Below are 22,239 nucleotides of genomic sequence, written 5' to 3' on the forward strand. Positions count from 1 at the left end.
TTCAGACGATTTACTTTTGGAGAATTTACACAGAGCTGGAGACAAATGTAAAAATTCACGTTTGTACTGCCCAGGACGGCGGGTACAACGAGATGAAAACAACCTAGAAGGTAAATACACACAACTCTCCAAAAAAATACTACCTTGCTGTGAAATACGTAAAAGGTTTCCAAACCTTTACCCATACGGAACAGGCCCAACCTCGCACGCTTCTGATCCATGGTGGCACCAAGATGGCAAAATCAGCTGGTAGACAAAAATCACACCACCCGTTAACATGAAGCCTGCAGCAGTAGCTGAAAAGCCCCCAAACTAATGGCTGGAAATACTCGTTTTTACCAATTCTTACGTAGCCCATTTGGCATCAAGACAATAAGAGCTCTGAATTTTGACCTCTCTCCAAAATTCTTCATTTTCCTTTTCTCCCTTTGTATCAACAGAAGAGCAACGCTGACATTACAGTGGTTTTCTTGGAAAGAACATGAAGTCAGAGCTAAAAACCTGACCTCCTCTGAGCTGATTTTTCCTGAGACTGAGGGAAGCAGTGGTCCATAAGGGGGAGGGGAGTTTCCCTGGAACTGTTAGGTGCTCAATAAATATATATGGAAGCAAAGAAGGGGGGCAGGGAGAGATGGTGGAAAGGGTCCCCATGCATCCATCCAAGACTTCAAACAAGGCTGAAGAGGAGAGCAAAGGGGACAGGTAAATCCCACAGGACTATTCTTTGCTCAAAGGATGATGGACAAGGCAGGGCCTAGCATGGTGTGAGTGGGGCTGGCTGTGTGTGGACTGGGTCTGGTTCTACTCATCTCTCCCACAATTCCCCACCATCCCCAGCCTTGTCCTGTGTCCACCTAGGGGTCTTATGCCTCAGACCTGCTCATTCCCCCACTTCTGATTTTACATTCCAGTCTCACGCATCCTCAGGATCCCAAACATGCATCTCATCTGATAAATCAGTTAAAAGCTGAGACAACCAGGACATATAAAGGCCCTGGGTCATGCTTCCAAGGTAATGCATTGACCCTATGATTGGGGCATTAGTGTCCTCAGCCAGGGGAATGTGGTCTGGCTTCTTGCTCAGAACCAGCCAAGAATTATCATTTCCATTTCAGAAATTATCAAATCCATTTCTGAATAAAGGAAGTGACACTCGGAAAGGCTTGTGCGGACACCCCTAGTCGGCCACAGGAGGAGAGGCCTTGAACGTGGACGCCCTGCCTCCCTCTGTTTTCTCCATCAAAAATCACACGGAAAGACAATTCCCAGGGCAATCGTTGACAGTGATGCCTTAGACTAAGCTGGCAAAGAAGGCCGGCTCCCTCCGTGTACCTTTATGATGGTCTATTCTCTTCCTCAGGAGAGAGAGGTGATTTAGGTTTTGCCTTAGATACCAAAAAGCTGAAAATAAAAACATCTCAATCATGGAAAAATCAAGACACGCCTCCAAGGGCTTCACCATTCTCACCCATCCAAAGCAAGGACCGAACTGGAGGCTGCAACCTCCTCCACCGCTCCAGCCATGCCCACCTCCACCCCCGAAGGCTCGCTCAGAGGGGACGCTGTGGGCCGGCTTCCCTCACAGCACAGAGCCCTAGGAAAGGATCCCCAAATGGTGACTTTCCGCTAGAGTCTCCAAGTCTCTCTAGGTGCACGTGTGCCCCCAGGGGAGGCACTCATGCCTGTGTGGGTGGCACTGGTCTCTCTCAGAGTTCCTGGGGGTGACACCTGAGCATTCAGCTAATGATTCTTTTTTATTTAAGTAACAAACATGAAAGCCCACACAGAGCTTATAAAGTATCACCCCTGCACCCCAACAGGCCTTCTCTTCCACCCTAAGGAAGAAATCACACAGCCAGTAGAAGTGGGGGACTGACTAAATGACCGGGCTGCGTCCTCAGTGTTTACGCCTCCATCCTGGTTCTGGTCCCACCACCCCAAAGGGGACAACAAGAGCTCTAATTAAGTCCAGTTTTATGGATGTTCCTTCAAAGTTTGAGGCTCTCCTCCAAATATACTGACTCAAAATTTCAGTAAATTCTGAGCAACCTGGAATTCAACACCTGGTATCACTTACGGGCAAAAAGCAGGGCGGGGAGAGCCCCGACCGGCAGAACGCACAGCCACTCAAAGTCAGTGCAGCAGGAGTGCACGCAGGCGAGGTCCAGCTGTTGAGGGGAACTACCCACTCATTCAGACGTGGGAAGAACTTAACAGAATTATTTTGTGGACTATTGGGCATTTTGAACCAATTCTTAAAGAAAGAATAAGGCTGTGCGCCTACAACAAAGGAAATAAAGCAACAGAAGTAATAATTGACAGCTGCAGATAACAATCTCAAAACAAGTGAAATCAGGCATTAAGTCAGACGAGTTCCAACTGGACACATGGTCCCACCACTTACTACCAGTGTGATCTGGAAGGAACCACTGCGTCTCTCTAAGCCTCATTTCTTCACCTGCAAAATGAGGATAATAACAATTCCCACTCTCAGGGCTGGTAAGAGGATTACATCTTCTTCTTGTCTGGACCATGAAACGAACCCACTGTTAAAAAGAGCATAAAGTATACGTTCCCGGCATCATTCTTTTAATTTTATTCTTTATTGAAGTGTAGCTGATTTACAATGTCCAGCATCCTTCTTAAAGACCACATAGCAGTCCTTACTACTGTGTGGATGTACTTTGTACTTTAAATTATTGAATGACTCCCTCTTGTTGGGCTCTAAGCTATTTTAAGTGTATTGATGTTTTCAACCACACTGGCATGAACATCCTTGGACTTTAGTCTTCAGGCACTTATACAGTGATTTCCTTAAGATAGATGTTGAGAACTAGAATTTGGGAACCAAAGGAGAGGTACAGATTGCCAAAATCCTCCCCTAGAAATGCTACACCATCTCTTCTCAAGTGAGCACTACAGCCACTTTAAAATTATTTTTAACTGCTCTCACTCCCTGGGATGCAGCCCTGAACCCCTCTTTTTTTTCCAGCTGTGCTTTTCTGAGCAGCAGATTCCCACCCGGTCTCACCTCTCGGCCGCCGCAGTGGCTGCCGCGTTCATGGCGAAGTGGCGGATGGTGCTCTCCTCCACGTACTTCTGTTCCCACTTGGTCATGTCGGCCTCCAGCGCCAGGATCCGCTCTTCCTTCTCCCTCACAAGTTCCATGAGGGCCGGGGCATTGTATTCTGGCAGGCTGGCTGGCTGGCCATTTCCGTGTTTCTGGAGAAGCAAAGATGTCACATCTCGATACTGAGTTGGGGCTGTAAAGTCGACCACGTAAACCACGTCCATAGAGTTACCCACATGGAGCACGCACGGTCCAGCCAGATCCTGCAGCACATTCACACGCACATCATCACTCGTGCTCTCTCTCCAGCATCGATGACCTGAGTGGAGTGGATCCTCACACCATTACCCTCACCTCCCCAGTTCCTCTATCTCAGTTAATTCTCCTGGAACTCTACAAAACAGACAGCATTACCCTGATTTTACAGAAGAGAAAACTGAGCGGCTAAGAGGCTGAATGGACTGTTCTATGTCTCTACGCTGATCAGGAGCAGAGTCAGGATTCAAACCCGGGTCTGTCTGCCTCCATCCAGCTCTGCATGACAGGAAGTGGCTTGCCCTACGTCTTGCAGTTGATTTATACCAAGAGCAAGAACAGGAACGAAGTCTTAGTCTCGGCCTCCTGGTCCAGGATACATTTTCCCCAGAGGTCAAGGAAGTGACTCAGCAGTTCGTTGCCCCTGAGGCTGGGAGACAGACCGTGAAGGCACAGGAAGTGGGAGTGAGATGCCTTACGGGGCATGCTTCCTGGCCACACCGCTCTCCTTTGGGAAACAGAAAGCAACACCTGCCCCACGTGGAAGGCTGGCAATCAAGCAGGGTAATAAACATGAAAGCACTTAATAAACATTAAAGGGCTAAACAAAGCAAAGTGCTATCAGAAAACCTCCAACGTAAGCGCAGCCCGTTCTCCAGCCCTTTCCCTCCGTCCACGTGAGTAAGAGTGGGCAGCGGGCGTTTCCTCCGGTCTGCTCCTGAGCTGAGGATGTTCACTTTTCAGGTCGTCTCCCTTCTAACTCAGGGATCCTATCTCGTCTAAGCAGATGGCTTAGAGTGACAAGGGGGTTTTGAGGATGCTTGGCTTCCGTCCAGCCGTGGAGATGGGTCATCCCGGGGACTCAGGATTCGGAGACCAGTCGGGCCTGAGCCACTCAAGGGGAGACCGATTTCATTGCAGCTCTTCTCTGTCCTGGGACATACATCCCCTCATTCTTCCCAGTGATGGCAAGCTTTAACACGCAGAGTTGTTCGTGAGGTGAGAGGTACCTTTCACCCAGAACCACAAAAATGACCAGGAGCAACAGATGGGCGTCTGGGCTGCACTGCTGGAACCCAACCCCATCAGACAGAAGACAACAAACAGGCCTACGGGCTTTTTGTAAACCATATGCTTCTATTTGATTCTTGAAAGCTACAAATACAAATTATTCTGGGATCCAGTGGTAGCTTGCCAGTGATGGCATTTAAGCAAGAATAGAGCGGAGGGCACATATGTGTCTGCATCAGTGTGCACAGGACGTCATCCACCCCATCTAGCTGGGCACCCAGCCTCAGGGCAGGAGGACCAACAAACCAGTCCATCAAGATGAGAAACTTCCATTTTTAGAATCTTTCCAAGAAAAAGATCCCACATCCTTACTTAGCTGCCATCTATGCCTGTCAGTTTCTACCCAAATCCCTTGTGTTGCCATCTCAGCTGGTGACCTAACTCAGGTCCTTAAGAGCTATTTTAAGTAAATGCATGAATTTCAACACTCAAGCGTACAAAGATGGCTCAGTCTAATGGGGAAGCATGTTGGCCAGAAAACCAGATTAAGGGTAAGGCAGGTCAGCTTCCACTGCCCATTCAGCTAGTCCGCAAATATTTCCTGAGTGTGTACCATGTGCCGGGGATATCACAGTGAACAAGGTAGATAAAATTTTTGCCCTCAAAGTGTTCATCTGGGAGAAATGCGCTGATTAGCTACATGACCTTGGGCTGGTCTCTTAACTGCCCTGGGCCTCATTTTGCTTTTCAAGAACATTCCCCTACTTCTCTCTGCTATGTCATAAAACTATTGCAGAAGTAAGATACGGCAATTACTTTGAGCTTTTCAGGAAAGAGAAGACTGTGACTTCTTAAAAATGTCCATTTCTCTTGCCCCTCTACTGTTATTTCTCTTTCACCTCTCCCCAGCTTCTAATGATGCTTAAGTACCACTTCACTGCCCACGGTGGAGGGAGCTTGCTTCTACTAACAGAGCCTGTTCACTGAGAGCTGCCCTTCCCAGCTAGTCCCAGGGTCCTGACTTACCTTTCCCCTCCCCTCCATCTCAATCGAACTGTCACCTTTTTTTTCAGTGGGATTGGAAAAACTGGAGTAAGGGAGGAACCTGGGTACCAAAGATGCCTCTTGTCTGGAAATGACTCTGAAGGTAATGATAACAGCAATGACAGTTCCTCCTTCATTAACTAAGTGTCAGGTGCTGTGTAAGCACTCTGTGAAGATTTTCTTACTTGGGTTCCAAGTATAAAGTAAGTATAATTTATGTGCCCCATTTTAGAGACAAGGAAGTGAAGGCCCCGAAAGATCTCTCTTTTAGTAGGAGGGGAAGGCAGGATCCCAACCCTGGAGCCCATGCTCTGAATCAGTTCACGATTCCATGCCACGCTGCCCGCCTCCAGTCTACCCACCCTTCTGGAAGGTTCCAGGGCACTTTGTTCCAGTTACCGGGAGTAACTGGAGGCCACCTGGGGGTTCTGTGGTGTCAGGGGGCCGGGTGGAGAGGCTCAGGTGCGTCCTGGTGTCGGTTGAAGGGCAGAGCCCTGTGTGTGGTGTTGATTTGTAAGTGCTCGAAGCTGCTCTCTCAACGGTCCCTTCACAATGATTCTCTATGGGAAGAGGCGGGCAGTGCGGGCTTACTGCTCTGTTGTGGGGAAGATGACCAGGGGCTTTATTTATTTAGTGACCTCAGTGTGCCTTCTAAATTAGGAGTCAGGTAAGTGCTTTGGTGACACGGGGGTGTGCAGTGGGCTGCCCACATCCAGGGCAGGCAGATGCGTGAGCTACTCAGAGTGAACAAAGAGGAAGCTGATCAGAGAGGCCAGGTTTCTCGGGTGACCCCACACTCTAGAGGGGACACTGGCCATCTCTGCTGGAGGCTGGCAGAGCTGGGCTCAACACACTTGTCCTGGGCTCCAGGCAGAAGCTGGACCAACCTATAGTATCTGCCATGTGAACTACAAAAAACTTCAGGTGTTTCAGAGGCTTTCTCTGTAGTAACATTTCTGGTTATGTACGTTCACTGGTCAAATGAGAAAATGAAGTATTAAAGGAAAAAATTAAAAAATAATACTCATCTTTTTAATGAGTAGGCAAAAGCAGGGAAATTCCCAAGTGCCTTTCATAACATAGGAGACAGATTAACATACTCATTAAAAAAATTGTAATATTAATTTAAAGAGATGCTGGGCAGCCAAGTCCTGTTTAAAGACTGTCTCGCCTCTCTCTGGTCTCATGTCAGGCACACACAGTTGGGGATCTGCTATCAGCTCCAGAAGACAAGTCCCAAATGCGAGCCCCGTGATTTCCCAGGACAGCCCCGTTTCTGAACCTTCTGTCCTCCACAGGTAGCCTCAGTCTGACGGCAGCTTTTATGCACAGAGGGAACGTTGTGTTTGCTGACCTGAGGAAACAACGGGTCTGAGTGTGCACATGGGAACGGTCCTCTGTGGCAATAGAGGTATTTTTCAAATAGTGCTGACCTCACATTTCTTCTTCTTTTTTTTTTGATCCCTAAATGACCTCTTTTTTTTATTATTGAAATAGTCAGTTTACAATGTTGTGTCAATTTCTGGTGTACAGCATAATGTTTTAGTCATACATATACATACATATATTCCTTTTCATATTCTTTTTCATTATAGGTTACCACAAAATATTGGATATAGTTCCCTGTGCTGTACAGAAGAAACTTGTTGTTTATCTATTTTATATATATGTAGTTAGTATCTGCAAATCTCAAACTCCCCATTTATCCCTTCCCACCCTCTTCCCACCCCTGGTAACCATAAGTTTGTTTTCTATGTCTGTGAGTCTGTTTCTGTTTTGTAAATAAGTTTATTTGTAAAAAAAAAAAAAAAAAGTTTATTTGTGTCTTTTTGTTTTAGATTCTACATATGAGTGGTATCGTATGTTATTTCTCTTTCTCTTTCTGGCTTATTTCTTGATATACAACATGGATAATGGAGCTGAGTCTGGTTTCTTTCTTTCCTTTTTTTTTTTTAACAGAGATACTAGGGATTGAACCCAGGACCTCATGCATGCTAAGCATGTGCTCTACCACTGAGCTACATCCCCACCCCCATCCTCTTTTTCTTTTTTTTCAAAGAAAAAGACGTTTAATCTTGCAAAGCCAAATGTTTTCAGTAACGTACAGGAAGTAATTCTTGTACGTTTTGGGTAAGAAAGTAAATTGGTACACTTACTTTGCAGGGTGACTTGGCAATCTCTAGTAATGTTTAGGATATGCATTCGTTATCCAGCAATCCCATTTTTAGGTATATCCTCTTGGGAAACCATCCCATTCTTTAGCAAGGAGGCATGTAAAAAGGCAGCTCATTAGCGTGTTGTCTGTAACAGCAACACCACTGGCAAAACTCCCAAGAGCAATCAGTTGGGGGAGGCTACACAGACGATGGCATAGTTTGGAATACATACAGTAGCTAAAATGAACGAAAAGTCCGGTTTCATAGCACTCAAAAGAGAAGAGCCAAGGATGAGAAATCTAACTGTAGGGTGTGGGTGGCACGGGAACTGGAAAAGAACATCCTTTTTTCCTCTACGTACTGAGATGTGCCCATTCTGTCAGCCAAACACTCCTAAATACCCACTGGGTGCCAGCACAGTACCAGACACCAGAGAGCCTGCTCTCCAGAGGGGAAGCTTAAGATTGCAATAACTGAGCAAGAGACCAGCTGAAGGCTGGCCCTGAGGTGGCCGAGGTTGGAAGGACCAGAAGTCCAGGGACAGACTCACTTTCCCCTGTGAGCTAGCAACTAAGCCAGGATGGGGGCCAGTGGGCTCCTTAGTTTACTGGGCAACCTTGCCAACACCTCCATCTCCAGCCACGGACACACCCCCGGAAGGACCAGAGTGCACTGCCATGAGGAAGGGCTGAGCAGATGCTGTCAAGTGTTTTCAAGTATTTCAATCACAACGACTGTGCCCTATCTGCTAGATAATCCCATGGCACCCTGTCTTATGGTTCCTGGGTTTCAAGCTCAGAGCACACCCTTCACCAGATGCACAGAGGGCTTTACCCACCACGCTGACTGATGACAACGGCAGGAGCCCCTGCCAGCCCATAACGGAGCCTGGTCCAGCTATAGGACTTTTCCCCTCACCGAGGCCCAGGCGGACCCTGTGCTAGGGTAGTGAGGACTTTCAAGGGAGAGTCCTCACTCTTTCCTGTCCATTACCTCTGAACACTCACTGATGATCATGTCCTACTAATTTCACCCCTTTTCTAGTCCCCCATGGATTCCCACTGTCACTACATCCTAGATGACGCTAAAAGCCTTCAGTGTGGCCTCCCTGACTTTGACATCTGTCCCTCCAGCCTCCTCCTCTGACACCATCAGAGGGCTCTTCCCTTGATCCCATAGGGGAAAAAAAAATCCAGTCTCTCAACCTAACAAATGCCCTCCACCAGCTGGCCGTTGCCTCCTCGCCAGATGCCTCATGCAGCATGCTCCCCCAGGTGACTGCACCCAGCGGTCCTGGACTCGCCATCCGTCTCACACCTCTCTCCTCCACGCATGCTCCTACTCTCCCTCTAACGCTCTTCCCCCAGGAGCCCCAACGAACTCATCTTTCCAAGTCCAACTCAAACATCCTCTCTGAAGTCATCGAAAGCTGCATTCCCCTCTGCCCAGCCCCCAGTGGTCACTGTAGCCTCTGTCCGGACATCTGTCTCCCCAGTGAGTGGACTGCCTGGCTCCTCCACTGGCCACTGTGCTGGATCACTAAGGACAGAAAATTCTCCTTTCCCCTTGACTTCTCAGTGCCGCGTGCAGAGCCCGGCCCGCAGCAGGCGCTCTGCTCCGGACCACTGGCTGAATGCACGTGTCAGACTCGGCTGGCCGGCCTCAGCCCTGCCCCTCACCTGCTGGGTCCTCAGCGCGTCCAGCTCCCTCTCCAGCCAGGTGCGAAGCCTCCGCTCCATCTGCTCCCGCTTCTCGCATGCCGACTGCAGCTGGGTCAGCGCCTGCTGCAGCTTCTTCACTTTCTCCACGTACGCCTGCTTCTCTCGCAGCTGAGCAGAGAGGACAGCAAAAACGAACACAGCATTCAGACAGTGATTCTCAAAGCTGGGCTGGCGGGGAGGGGGGCGGTCAGGATACCAGGAGATCCTACTTAAACTACAAGTGCATGCACCTTCCCCACTCGCACCCCTCAGGTGTGCTGGGACAGGAAAGATTTAGACGAAGGCCACCAGTTACCCCTCCAACAGCTGGGATGGTAGGAACTGAAGACCCTTACAAGACACCTGCTTTCAGTCATTTATACAGCTCTGAGCTCAGTCCTTGGTTATCACTTAACAATTATGCCATCTGTAGGCACTGGAAATGAGGTTAATAAAGAACTTTTTAATATTATGAGGAAACGTTTATTCTATAATATTAACTGAAAAATCCAGAATCAAAACGTATACAGAACATTATTACAACTATGTCTCCCTATCTATTATCTATGTATGAAAAAAGACATAAAAGTGTTAACTGTGTTTATCTGTAGGGCAGAATAATAATTTCTTATCTTCTTTACTCACTTCTTAATTTTTTTAATTTTCTGTACTATCAATTAGTAGAACTGTGTCTATATGGATTTACGCACGTGTGCCCATCTGTGTATGTGTGGGTAAGCAGAAAAACTTCTCATTGTACTAATCTTTGTGGACTAACTTTCTCCTAAAGATTTCAGAGCCCTTTGTAGATGAGCAGTTGACAGCCCTGCAGAGACAGGAAGGCCATAATGAACACTCAAACCACACAGTAACTGAGGAGAGGCAGATTAAGGGGAAAATGATTTACATAAATGTCACGGTAGGTGTGGATTGAGAACTGTGATCAACAACTTCAAATTCTTACCCTTAAGATTTTGTTCTCTTCCAATTAGGAGTCTGCCCTGTGTTCATAAATCCCAAGCCCATTTCTAGCTCTCTGGGAATTGGCTGGTGCCAAAAGTCAGGCTGAGGCACTGACTTGATCTGGTCCTGGGCGAGAAGACATGAGATGCTATTTCCTGTCATTCTGCACCTGGGCGTGCAGATGCCTTGCAGGTGAGTCAGACCCTGAGCTCAACCCAGGACTGCACTGGCAAGTCGGAACTAAGCCCTTGCTGCAAAGCACGGACTGCTGACTTAGCAGCCAGCACCGCCATGAGCTGTGCCTGTGTCCCAACCGGAGCCAGTGAGATAAAAACAGAGGTGCTTCTGACCTTTTGCAGGGGAGTGCAGACAGCAACTTCACAGCCTTTTCTGCACCTGCTCTGGCGATCAGTCTTCACCTGGCCCTTTCATTCACTGTACCTTTGACTGCTTGAGGACCTACTAACTGCAGGTCTCTGTGCTAGAAAAGCCTCATTGATAAAATATTTTCTGAGTACCATTCATACACTATTTACTACGTCCTAGCCTGTACACCGTTTTCTGAGTGTGTGGCAGCTAGAATATAAGTGCCATGAGATTTGTCTGTTTGGGGCAGGGTGCACGGTGTGTCCCCAATGCCTGGAACAGTCCCTGGCATCAGTTGTTACTCAAGAAATATTTGTCAGATGAATGAATTAATATTATCTCTAACCAATGACAAGACTTTTGAAGGCATAGCTCTCTCTTGTCCACCCTTGTATCAGGCTTAAGTCTAGCAAGGAGTATGTAATGATGAGGATGATCAGTAGTAACAGTAATTTTATTCCCGAATGTTTCTGAAGCAGCATCATGCCAGGCTTTGTGCTTTATATGCAGTATCTAGTAATCCTCCCGGTGACAGTAGAAGGTAAACTCTTTTGTTATATCCATTTAACAGATGAGAACACTGAGGACTGACTAGGTGAGTGACTCGCTTAAGGTCACACAGCTGACACACACATCCCAGGGTCAGGATTCTAACTCCCAGCAGTCTGTCCAAGTGCTCAGCCATCGTGGGAAGTCATGGCAAGTACTCAACACAAACTGAGTTAAGGCCCTTTAAAATAAACTTAATAAGAACAAGGAGCGATCCTGGAAGCCAGACACATGAGACATTTTGGGGAAGTCACATGCGTGCAAGCAAACAAAGATCTTACATAAATAAAATGACAAGAAAAGATCTGTAACAATGGACCTGTCCTGTAAAGGACCTGTCTTCAAGGAGTTCACAACTTATGCTTTAACAGAAATATCAAAATCATAAGACTTAAGAACGATTATTTTCCTTTGCTCTACACACGGAGATGGAGCCTTGATGAGTGATTCCCGGTTTAAGGATCGTGAGTCCCAGCCTCCCATCCTCAAAGCAGACCTCCTGTCTTTCAGGGGCTCAGATCACTTTCTGTGACAAATGTTTTCCTATTGAATGAGTCACTAGGTGACAACAAGGGACAGACTCTGGGGTTGTTGCCTGGGATCCTCATGCTAGGATAAAAATGGTACCCAGGACTTGTGGGGTTTAACAGGACAGGTCTACAGACGAGACCCTGTTGACTCCACAGCCTTGAAGTTGAAGTTTGCAGAGATACCCGAGTCACCTGGCATCAGGAGATGTTTTCTGAAGGAGCAGTTTTTTATTTTCAACAACAACAGTTGGATTAATAACAACACTGTACCCTGTGTGCCCAGCGCCAATGAAGAACTTGTGGACAATACCTGGTCCTGCCTCTCCCCGATCTTGAGTCTCACCTCTCCGCGGCGGCTCTGCTCAGCTCAGCCCCACCCCACAGAGGGTGTGCAGCGGGCTCCATCCTGCCCGTGTCTACAGTCCCAACCCCCTGGCTGGGACCTCAGGAGTGGCCGTTCTGCTTCCACAGTCAGGCTTAAAGGAAAAAAGTCTACCTCCCAAAACTTGATCAAAAGGGTTGGTTCCACCAGAAACCACTAAGTCCATAATGCCTGAGTGGCATCAACGTGGCCTGGACTCGGTGGGGGTCACTGCCTGGCGGAGCCAACTCCTGGAAACTGGAGACAGGTTTGCTGAACGCCATCCATACTCCGCCCTGTCAGAAGACTTTGCCTTCAATGCAATCAAGAGCCCAAAGACACAGCACCTGACTGTAGTTCTTTTTTTTAATTGAGTCTCTTTTCTCCAAGGACACCAAGGTCCCCAGTCCTTCCATTTATTTCCAGCCCTGGACACTGGCCAGCCAGTGGGTGGCAGGCTGGGTGAGCTCTCTGCTGAAGGCTTCTCATACTCTGCCTGGCTCTGGGGTGGAGAAGCTCTGTTTTTATTCACTTTTATTTGTGAGGTCATCGCTCCCCCAACTCTCCTCCTGGGAGTTGGCTCTGGTGAAAGTTGCTGGGTTAGGAAACGGAAACGGAGGCCCTGCGCACCCCTTCCCACCCCGCTCCACCCCAGGGGTCTCACCTCCTCTTCCAGCTTGACAACCCTGGCCTGTGCATTGCTCAGAGCCTGGTCCAGGATCTCGATGTGTCTCCGGTGGTCCTCGCTTGTGGTCCGCACCGCTGCTAACTCCATTTCCAACTTCTCCTTTTCCTTCAAGAATTCCTTGTCTAGAAGGGAAGCAGGAACAAAACAACCTCTATCAGAAGGCACTCACCCTCTGGGATCACTGCCAGTCCACATCTGGCAAGGACTGAAAATTTTAGCACGCAGAAAGTAGAGAGTTGAATGACTGTCTTTGCTCCCTCTTAAGAGTGGTGGTGTGTGAAGTAAGGCTTTTCTCAAAAATCACTGTTAACTCCAGACACACGCTAGGTCACAGTTGCTGGGATGAATGGTACACAAAGAAGCAGTGACCCCGTATTCTCAGTGATTCACTTCTGTACAACATGTACTTCATGCTGCAAATTAACCTTGTACCTACGATTTTGTTTTTGGCTCACAACCTCTCCTGCTTTTTACCTCCAAAACCAGTGATGGAAAGGCAGGCAGTGCGAAGGATAATACTAACATTCTTATTCACAGGAAAAGAAACCAAGGTCCAGGAGGTTAAGTGCTCGGTGTGAGGCCGGGCAGCAGAGAGGAGCTTCAACCCAGGCCTCCAGTCTCCAGCTGGATCCTCTTTCCAGATGACCTGGCCTCACATTTTCTCTTAGCTCCGCTCAAGAGAGGGAAGGCACAGGGCTCTGGTTGTGGGAAAACCGCTTTCCTCTTGTTTGGTGACGCTGTAACTGATGGTGATCACTGTCTCTCTGCACGTGGAGAGCACAGGCTGCCTCAGACTCAGCTGCTCCCACATGGGCCTCCTACACACTCAGCTACCGTTTTACTCATGCAGGTGGGGCCGACGGTGTCATGAGATCAGAATTATTTACTGAAAGCATTTTTTCCATATCAAAAGCAATACAGGCAGACCTCGGGAAGATATCGTGGGCTCGGGTCCAGACCACCACAATAAAGCAAGCCACCCGAATTTTCTGGTTTCCTGGTGCATATAAGAGTTACGTTTACACTATATTATAAAGTCTATTAAGCATGCAATAATAGCATTATGTCTAAAGAAACACCATATATCCTTAATTAAAAACACTTGATTGCTAAAAAAAAAAAAGCCAAAACAATTACAATAGTCACATCAAAGATCACTGATTACAGATCACCATGACAGACATAATAATCATAGAAAAGTTTGAAATATTGTGAGAATTACCAAAGCATAACAAGGAGCAGTTGCTGCTGGGAAAATGGTGCCAGCAGACTTGCTCAATGTAGGGTAGCCACAAACCTCCAATTTGTAAAAAATGTGGTAACTCTGAAGCAAAATAAAGCCAAGTGCAATAAAATGAGGTGTGCCTGTGTATTTTCTTTTAAAAATAACTTAGAATATTTGGATATATTGGTTATAATTTGGAAAAACTTGAATGGGCTTAATGTGTAAAATTAAGGAGTTGATTAAATAAACCATTGTAAACCCTATAAATGAATAAGATGCAGCCATTAAATTAAGTAAGAGAATGTTAGGGACATGAAAAAAAAATTTTATTATTGAAAAAAGTTGGTTATGAAACCCCACGCACACACTTCCATTTTGGTGGAAAACAGGGCATATGATTACAACAGCAGTGGCAACAAAAGTTAGAAACTGATTTCAAAAGTTAGAAATTAATTTCTGTGCCTACGCCACTCAAATGCCTCACACTAGATAATCGTCCTAGCAAACCACACTCAAACACAGAGAACCAACGTCTGGAAGCTATACGAGCCTGAGACAGTGGTCTCATTCATTCATGATTTCCTGGCATAGTCATTCATTCATTTAGCAAAGAGTTATCAAACATTAAGGACCAGCCCTATAGGCACTGAAGCAACAGAAAGAACACCGCCCTTAAGGGGCAGAAAACATGGTTTCGACTACAGGACCTAAGTATAAAGGCGACACTTCAAGGCTGCAAATACACAATGAACAATTCACAATTTTAAAGCCGGAAGGAATCAGGGAACATCACCATCCAGTCCCACCCCCTCTGTTTTCTGGGTGAGGAAAGGGAAGCCCAGGAGCGAAGGCACTTGTCCAAGGTGCCCCGCCAGCTGGGGCAGAGCCAGGGCCACAGTCTGGGTCTCCTGATGTCCCACTGCAACGCCCTTCCTGCCTGACTGCACTGCCCTGGCATTGTGAGCTCATGTCCGTGGGACAGCTTTGAACAGACGGGACGAATGAGCAGACTTGTAAAGCTAGTGGTGGCTGAGCTCCCTAGAAACCATGACACCTCCTGGAAGCAAAATGAAGCCACCAAGATCCTGAGCCAGAAGACAGCATTACTTCCGGGCTTAATATGCTCCTCTTTTTCCTTTCAGTGGCATTTCAAATGCTGCCTCTGAGACTTCCTCCTCAGTGCACAGAGGACGGGCATGCACGAGGCCTAAATAAATGGGCCAGGAGTAGCCCACGGGCTCTGGGCCCCACCATCCACAGCCCTGAGCAGACCAGAGCATTTTATGCTTTCTGTGCAAAATGATTGACCTTGGAGCACCAGCTCCCGGGGTTTGGACAACATCTGAACAGGCACGGTGCCCACTGGCCTTGTCCAGGCTCTGGAGGGCACCTAGGAGGGAGCCGCTCAGCAGGCGGGCCTGGGAATGAACCACCGGGTTTCAAAGCTTCTACTTGGCTATCAACATAGCGTCATAGTTCTTTGCTTTGTTGAGGGCACCCAAGGGCGGATCAATTTTGACCAGAAGCAATAAAATGATAGACTGCGCTCAAGACTGGAAGCCACAACCAGAGCTTGCAGTTTGCAAATCGATGACCACAGTTTTCGCTGTGTCCCAGTGACAACTATTTGGATTTCTGAATGAATGAATACCCTTCCCCTCCAACACACACACACACACACACACCCCCACACACACACCCCCACACCCAGCATTTGCCATTTCCTTGACAGGCAGCATCAGACTGTGGATGCAGAAGGCACTTCAGCATCAGAAAGAACTGGGCTCCAATCCTAGGTTCACCACTTTCCAGGTCCAAGGGTGGTATTTAACCCTCTTTGGGTCTCCGCTCCCTCAGCTATCAAATGAGAAAGAGAACACCTACATCACGGTGTTGTTGCAATGACTCTGTTGACGGAGATGATGCATGTAAGGTATAAAAGGACCTAAATACCTAGAACTTCGAGCCTAGGACATTGCCTGGCTCAATAAATACTGTTGAATGAATGACTCTCCACTGTGCACCAAGTTCATTGCCAACAATAAACGGCAGCACTTGTTAGCTGTTAGGTATCTGGTACCCTCGTGATCTCCTGACAGCCTCTATTATGCGGCCGCCCACCCCACCTCTGAAGCCACCACTCATCAGATGGCTGGTACTGACCAGGAACTCCTCTGGTTCCCTTCTCCATCCAAACTCCCTGAGTCTCACCGTGCACAGGACAAAGACGTGAGTCCTGGACGAAGACTCTGTTAGCTCTAGAATGCTTTGCAGGCCTCTGGAATTCATGGGTCCAAACATCTCCGTCCTGAGTTTGGTGACCTTGGACTTCAGGCTGCAGCAATATCAATTAGTATCACTCGCACTGGCTCGGCACTCCTCGTCCACTGACGGGGAGCAGTGCTCTCGATGACAAAGTTTTACAAACAATGTTCATGACACTTGTGATAACAATAACAAAATCTGCCCAGTTTTATTGACTGGGGACTGTGTTCCAGGAATGGTGACTTATATCAGCCCCTTCAATGATTCCACTTACACTATTTCCTTTCAGTTTACTCAGTAATGTAGGCACTGTTACTATTCCCATTTTCCAGTTGAGGAAAATGACACTAAGAGGGGATAAGTAACATGCCCACAGAAGTGATGCCCATCAGCGGCATCTCTCTCACGAGTGGTCACAGGCTTGGCGCAGCGCTGCCTCCCCTGCGCGAGCATGCGTAGATGAAGACGTGCAGTATAACAGAATCAGAAGGTGTGGAAGGGCTCCACGGTAACACAGCTCATTGTGGCCCAGATCTGAGTACGTCTCAGGTCCTATCATATGTCTCAAAGCACAGCAACCACACCCACATATGCATCCCTTTGCCAATGTTAACTGACTAAGCACCTAATGCGTGGAGACATCACAGAGTGCGGGGTAAAAGCATGGACCTGGAATCAAGCTTCCCAGGTTCCCACCCAGCTCCACCACTTAAGGTTTTGTGACTCGAAGTAAACGAACATCTTTGCGCTTCAGTTTCCTTGCCTTTAAGGTGAGGTTCACAACAGGACCTACTGCAAAGGGCACACAGTGATTCCCCGGTAAATGGCAACTATGACAATCTGTGGTTATTGCTGTTGTCCAAAAAGGGTGATACAGTCTCCAGCTACACGGTGAGGACATACCATTCTGCTCTCAGTCGGGTGGGAAGAGAGGCGACGACACAGGCAAAGGCCATGCGACAAGCTGCTCTAACAGATGCTTGCACGGGGACCATGACAACACAGAGAGGACACCTACTTCAGGCTGGGGTGCGAGGCAGAGGAGGTGTCAAGGCAGTGAGCCTACACGGTGGGGTAACTGGGCCCCTGAACTCCCCAGAGACACGGGGGACCAGGTGTGTCAGAGCCATTCGAAAAAATCATCTCTTGGGAGATGCCAAGGTGAGTCCCATGACTGAAACCACTTCATAGGAAGGTCCCTTCAGCCTGTTTCTTCGCTAAGCCCCTTGGGATGGATCTCGAGAAAGACCAGCCTCACACGGAACTTTTGGTCGAGCTCCAGTGTATATACTGAGAATTCCTAGGACAGGCAAGTTGACACAAGGGAACTCTGCCCAGAACGGTCTGTTTACTCAGTGGATGTGAATTACCCTAAACTGTGTGGAGCAGGGACCTGATGGCTCCGGTCCCATTTACACAGAGGATGTCTGCTCACACCCTGTTTACTCTGGAAACCACAGCGATGGCACAGGCTTTGTAGCCAGGCTGGCCTAGTGTGATTCTGGCACTCTGAACATGTGATTTCAGCTCCCCGAGGCTCCACTTCCTCAGGTGGAACTAACAAGACCTATTTTGCAGGACTGTTGGGAGGGTTCAAATGACAACCTGTAAAATACCTACCGAGGGCCTTGGCCCAGAACAGATACCTAATAAACAACAAAAGCTAACATACATACATACGTTACCTCGGGGGCTGCCTCCGTCCCAGGACGGTGCCTGGAGCTTGACCACAGAACCTCATTTCATGACTCCTCACATCAGCTCCACTTGACAATGGAAAAATCAGAAGCAAAATGAGCTATGATACTTGGAACAGGTCAAACGGTCATTGCTTTTGAGCTTCTAGCCATAGGTAAGTCTCTCTGCTTCAGGGAAGATGGAAGCTAGAACTGGTCCCCATTTCTAAAGATGCTTCCCTTCCAACTTACCCTCTTTTGGCCAGTTCTGGGCAAGGTTCGAAGTGGACAGTCCGCTGAAACTGTTTCTGCAATTACTATTTGCCCCCTAAGCTTAATCGCGGGCTGAACCATGGGAAAGTGGCCCCTAGGAACGACGTCTGTGAGAAACAGCGAGGGTGGAGCGTGCGCGTGGGGTCTGACAGTGGGAGTGCCAGGGCACCATGTGCTGTGCTGCTGGTTTTCAACGCAGTGCTCCAACTTACGGCTGGGGCTCAGAAGCAGAGCAAAGTTGTAGGAATTCATTTCTAGGCCTTTCTGGATATAATGGGTTTTTGATGAGTTTTTCCCCAAGCCAAATATAGCTGGAGGGATGAAGGTGTCCAGCTGCCACCAGCTCACCTGCGGGGTGACTAATTGCACTAGAACACTTAGACGGCAAAAGGTAGATCTTCCTGTCCCTCTTCTCTTCTTCCAGCCAGAGCCAAGGTTTGATCCCTTAACCACTAGTTCTTCGGGGTTTAATCTATCCTGAATTGTGCATGTATGTCTGTGCACAGACATACACACAGACCATGCTAATTCTGTTCAAGCTCCAAATCCTACACGCTCCCACAGGGAGGCGCGACCAGCTCCTTGTGGCCTCTGGTTCTGCACCACAATTTCCCCGCCACTCTTCAAGGAGATACTTGTTGCCTTGGCTACGGGAAGCAGGAGCAGTGGTGACAGAGGTAAGAGAAGAGGGAGCGAGGACAACTCAACAAACCTCAGAAATGCCAAGGACGAGACGTCCCGTTTTAACCAATGAGACTGGCTTCAGGAGCACGGTCTCTAGCACTTCCTGAGTGAAGAGAGCCTAAGAGACATGAGCAGAGAGGAGGCCGTAGGGCAAGGAGAGTCTGGGCAGGGAGGCTGTGGGGCGCTGGGGTGGGCAGTGCCCGGGGCGCTCTGGGAACCGCAGCAGAGACCCATGTCCAGCACTGGAGGGCCCCTGGGAGAACGCCCACCGGGGCAAGTGCTTCCCAACCCGGAGCCCGCTATGGAGGAGACAACGTTCACAGTGGCTGCCTGGACAACGCTCCACTTCCGAAAGCATGTACTACCGTCCTCCACACGCAGGGCTCAGTCCTGGGGAGCAGCCTCATCTGTCTTACAGAGCCCTTTGCATCTGCCCCGGCCCACCACTCTCCACTTGACAGGATCAAACCTGAAGGGCCACGTGATCCAACCTAGGCCCAGCGGAGTCTCTTACGTGGAACTGTGTGTGTGGGAGCCCGGGTGAGAGGAGGGCGCTGACACGGACAGACAGCCTAGCTCTTAGGCTAGCGACCACGTGTGGCATGTGCTCTGGAGAAACAGAGAAAGCCACAGTGTAGAGAGTAAAGAATCAAGTCATGGAGATGGAGAGGTGGATGAGAGTCCACGGTGACAAGGAGAGCGGGAAACAGAGCCACAGGGGAAAACACTGACCCCCCAATACAACCTGCTTCTTGATTCTCACAGGCACGCCAGCCTGGCCCCTGGCCCCTGGCCCCTGTGAGGCCAGCCTGCATGTCCTGCCCAGGGCCCCCTTCCCACATAAAGATACTGAAAAAACAGCCCTCTTATCTGGTCTTAGGCTATCTCAATCAGATTTTTCTCTTTGCAACCAAAAGATCACCAAGACACTCTCTGTTCTTTCTTTACACCTCCATCACCTTCACCAAGAAAGGACTTGGCAGTAATGCCTTAGGACAAGGCTGACCAACACGAATGGCACCAATTCTGGTAACTAGAAACTTCCCCGCAATGCTGATAAAATGGATTCCCTCTTCCAGTCCTGGGCGTATATTCCAGAAAAGATGAAAACTCTAATTCAAAAAGGTACATGCACCCCAATGTTCACAGCAGTGCTATTTACAATAGCCAAGACATGGAAGCAACCTAAATGTCCATCAACAGATCACTGGATAAAGAAGTTGTGGTATATCTACACAATGGAATACTACTCAGCCATAAAAAGGAATGAAATAATGCCATTTGCAGCAACATGGATGGACCTAGAGAACATCATACTAAGTGAAGTAAGTCAGAGAAAGACAAGTATCATATATCACTTATAAGTGGAATATAAAAAACTGATACAAATGAACTTATCTGCAAAACAGAAAGAGACTCACAGACATAGGAAACAAACTTACGGTTACCAAAGGGGAAAGGTAGGGGAGGGATAAACTGGGAATTTGGGATTAACAGATACACATTACTATATATAAAATAGACAACCAATAAGGACCTACTGTATACCACAGGGAACTATATTCAATATTGTGTAATAACCTGAAAAGAATCTGAAAAGAACTGATTTATACGTATAACTGAATCATTTGGCTGTACATCTGAAACACTGTAAATCAACTACACTTCAATTAAAAAAAAAAAAGACACCCTTTTCTGCAAAGAGATTTGAAAATTATTTGCCATATTATCCCTTCCTAAAATGTCTCCTTTGTTTCTTCTTCCTCCAGATCCTTTGGCTGTGAGTTCCCTGACACCATATATTGTAATACTGAGCAGATGTTGGGAGAAGTCTATTCCAAGGGTCAGCTACAATTCATGGGGTAATTGGAGAGGCAGATCCACTTGGAAGTCCTTGTGGACACCGCAAGTAATTTCTTCTGAGGTCGTGGGAGTGGAGAGATATAGGAAGGTATTCCATTTACTTCACTATCCACAAAACTATTCGGGTTCATGCTGCCCCAAAGACATTCCACCTCAGGAGCTCGTCCTTACATCTGCCTTCACCCCCTCACTCCAGTTTGAGAGTCAAACTGACAAACCCAGAAAGAGATCCCCCCAATATATATCCAAACAGAGTACTGTTTACATTATATAAGAGTGATCTATTCACATGAGGCTTATGTGATGCAAAACGTGAGATGATCCACCTTTAAAAGCCACACTCCTTAACTCAGAAATAAAAGAGTAATATAACACAGAGCTGACCCCATAAGCCCCCAGTTTGGCTTTTTGTTGTCTTTTTTAAAATTCCCGGATAAAGTTTCTCAGGTAAGGAAGCTCGTGATTCCACAAAGGGTGCGGGGCGCTCTGCCACCTTGTACGCATGCGCAGGTTGCCGTGGTCCCGCCCGGCGACTGCAGACCTGGGTTGTGAGCGGGCGGCTAACTAGGTCTGTCAACAAACACAGAACACTCCGGCGAGCGCTTGTTTTAAATGGCTGAGCGAGGGAACTGTTTGAAAATGAATTCTGTAATAAGGAAAATTAAGAACAGGAGTTCAAAGCAAACCCTGTTCTGCGGAGCGCTGGGAGAGAGAAGGACGGGGATGAGGGGAGGACGGGATGCTGGGGACCAAGAAGGAAGGAGCTGGGGGTGGGGGGTGGGGGTAGGTTCTGATGAATGCACCCCAGTCTCAACCAGAAGTCTTGTTGGGTTTGGTGCGTTTTACATACAGGGCTTCCAAGTCAGCTTTCTTTCAAACAAAGCTCTGAGTTGGGAAGCCAGTGGTTCAGACATTACAAAAGAAACAAAAGATTTGTGGAAATGGCTGCCGTTAAAATGCAGGGAAGAAATTTTTTGGAGAAATGAATCATGATGGGAAAGTGAAGCAAACCCTGACGTCTAAGAGATTTATTCATTTTTGTTGCCCAAATTTAAGAGGAAAATAGAAAGTTTCCCTTTTACCCATGATAATGACAGCAGAATTACTCCACCACACAGATTAGTTTCTGAGGTCCATCCACCCTGAAGGCTACCCACTGGCGGAAGCTTTTCTGATTCCTTCAGTAAAACAGATCCCGCCTGGATGGGAGACCCTGCACACATACACTTTGCAGGGTAAGTAGTTTTCTCACGAGTCTTTACCATATTCTGCCTTGTACCCCAGGCACAGTGACTGATGTCCGTCTGCCTTAGCCTTCCTTCCTACTTGGCTTACTTCATAATACATCTAAACCCACCTATCTTTGTAGGACTTTTAAGAATCTAAGAGAGCAGAAGTGTCTTCTATGTGAAAAAATACGATAAGTTTAGGCAACAGCTTATTGAATGAGAGGATGCTCCTGATAAACCATCAAATTCTAACTCGGTCTTTAAAATAAAATTCAAAAATGATACTTATCACTGGAAAGTAACAAAGCCTCACCACAAATTCTTCTACTGA

At 47.7% G+C, this 22,239-nt stretch overlaps 1 protein-coding gene across 9 annotated transcripts in view; it reads right to left on the reverse strand.

Moving 5' to 3' along the window:
- AMOTL1 (angiomotin like 1) overlaps nt 1-22,239 on the reverse strand; it is a 164,308-nt gene that overhangs the window by 12,452 nt on the left and 129,617 nt on the right. For all 9 annotated transcript variants that reach the window (XM_032488304.1, XM_032488303.1, XM_032488305.1 and 6 more), the window contains 3 exons: nt 12,670-12,815; nt 9,216-9,365; nt 3,032-3,222 (listed from right to left, as the gene is read on the reverse strand). In XM_032488304.1, coding sequence (XP_032344195.1) covers nt 3,032-3,222; nt 9,216-9,365; nt 12,670-12,815 — 487 coding nt within the window. The remainder of the gene's footprint in view (nt 1-3,031; nt 3,223-9,215; nt 9,366-12,669; nt 12,816-22,239) is intronic.

The sequence above is a fragment of the Camelus ferus genome, chromosome 10, assembly GCF_009834535.1.
Source record: "Camelus ferus isolate YT-003-E chromosome 10, BCGSAC_Cfer_1.0, whole genome shotgun sequence".
Classification (NCBI taxonomy): domain Eukaryota; kingdom Metazoa; phylum Chordata; class Mammalia; order Artiodactyla; family Camelidae; genus Camelus; species Camelus ferus.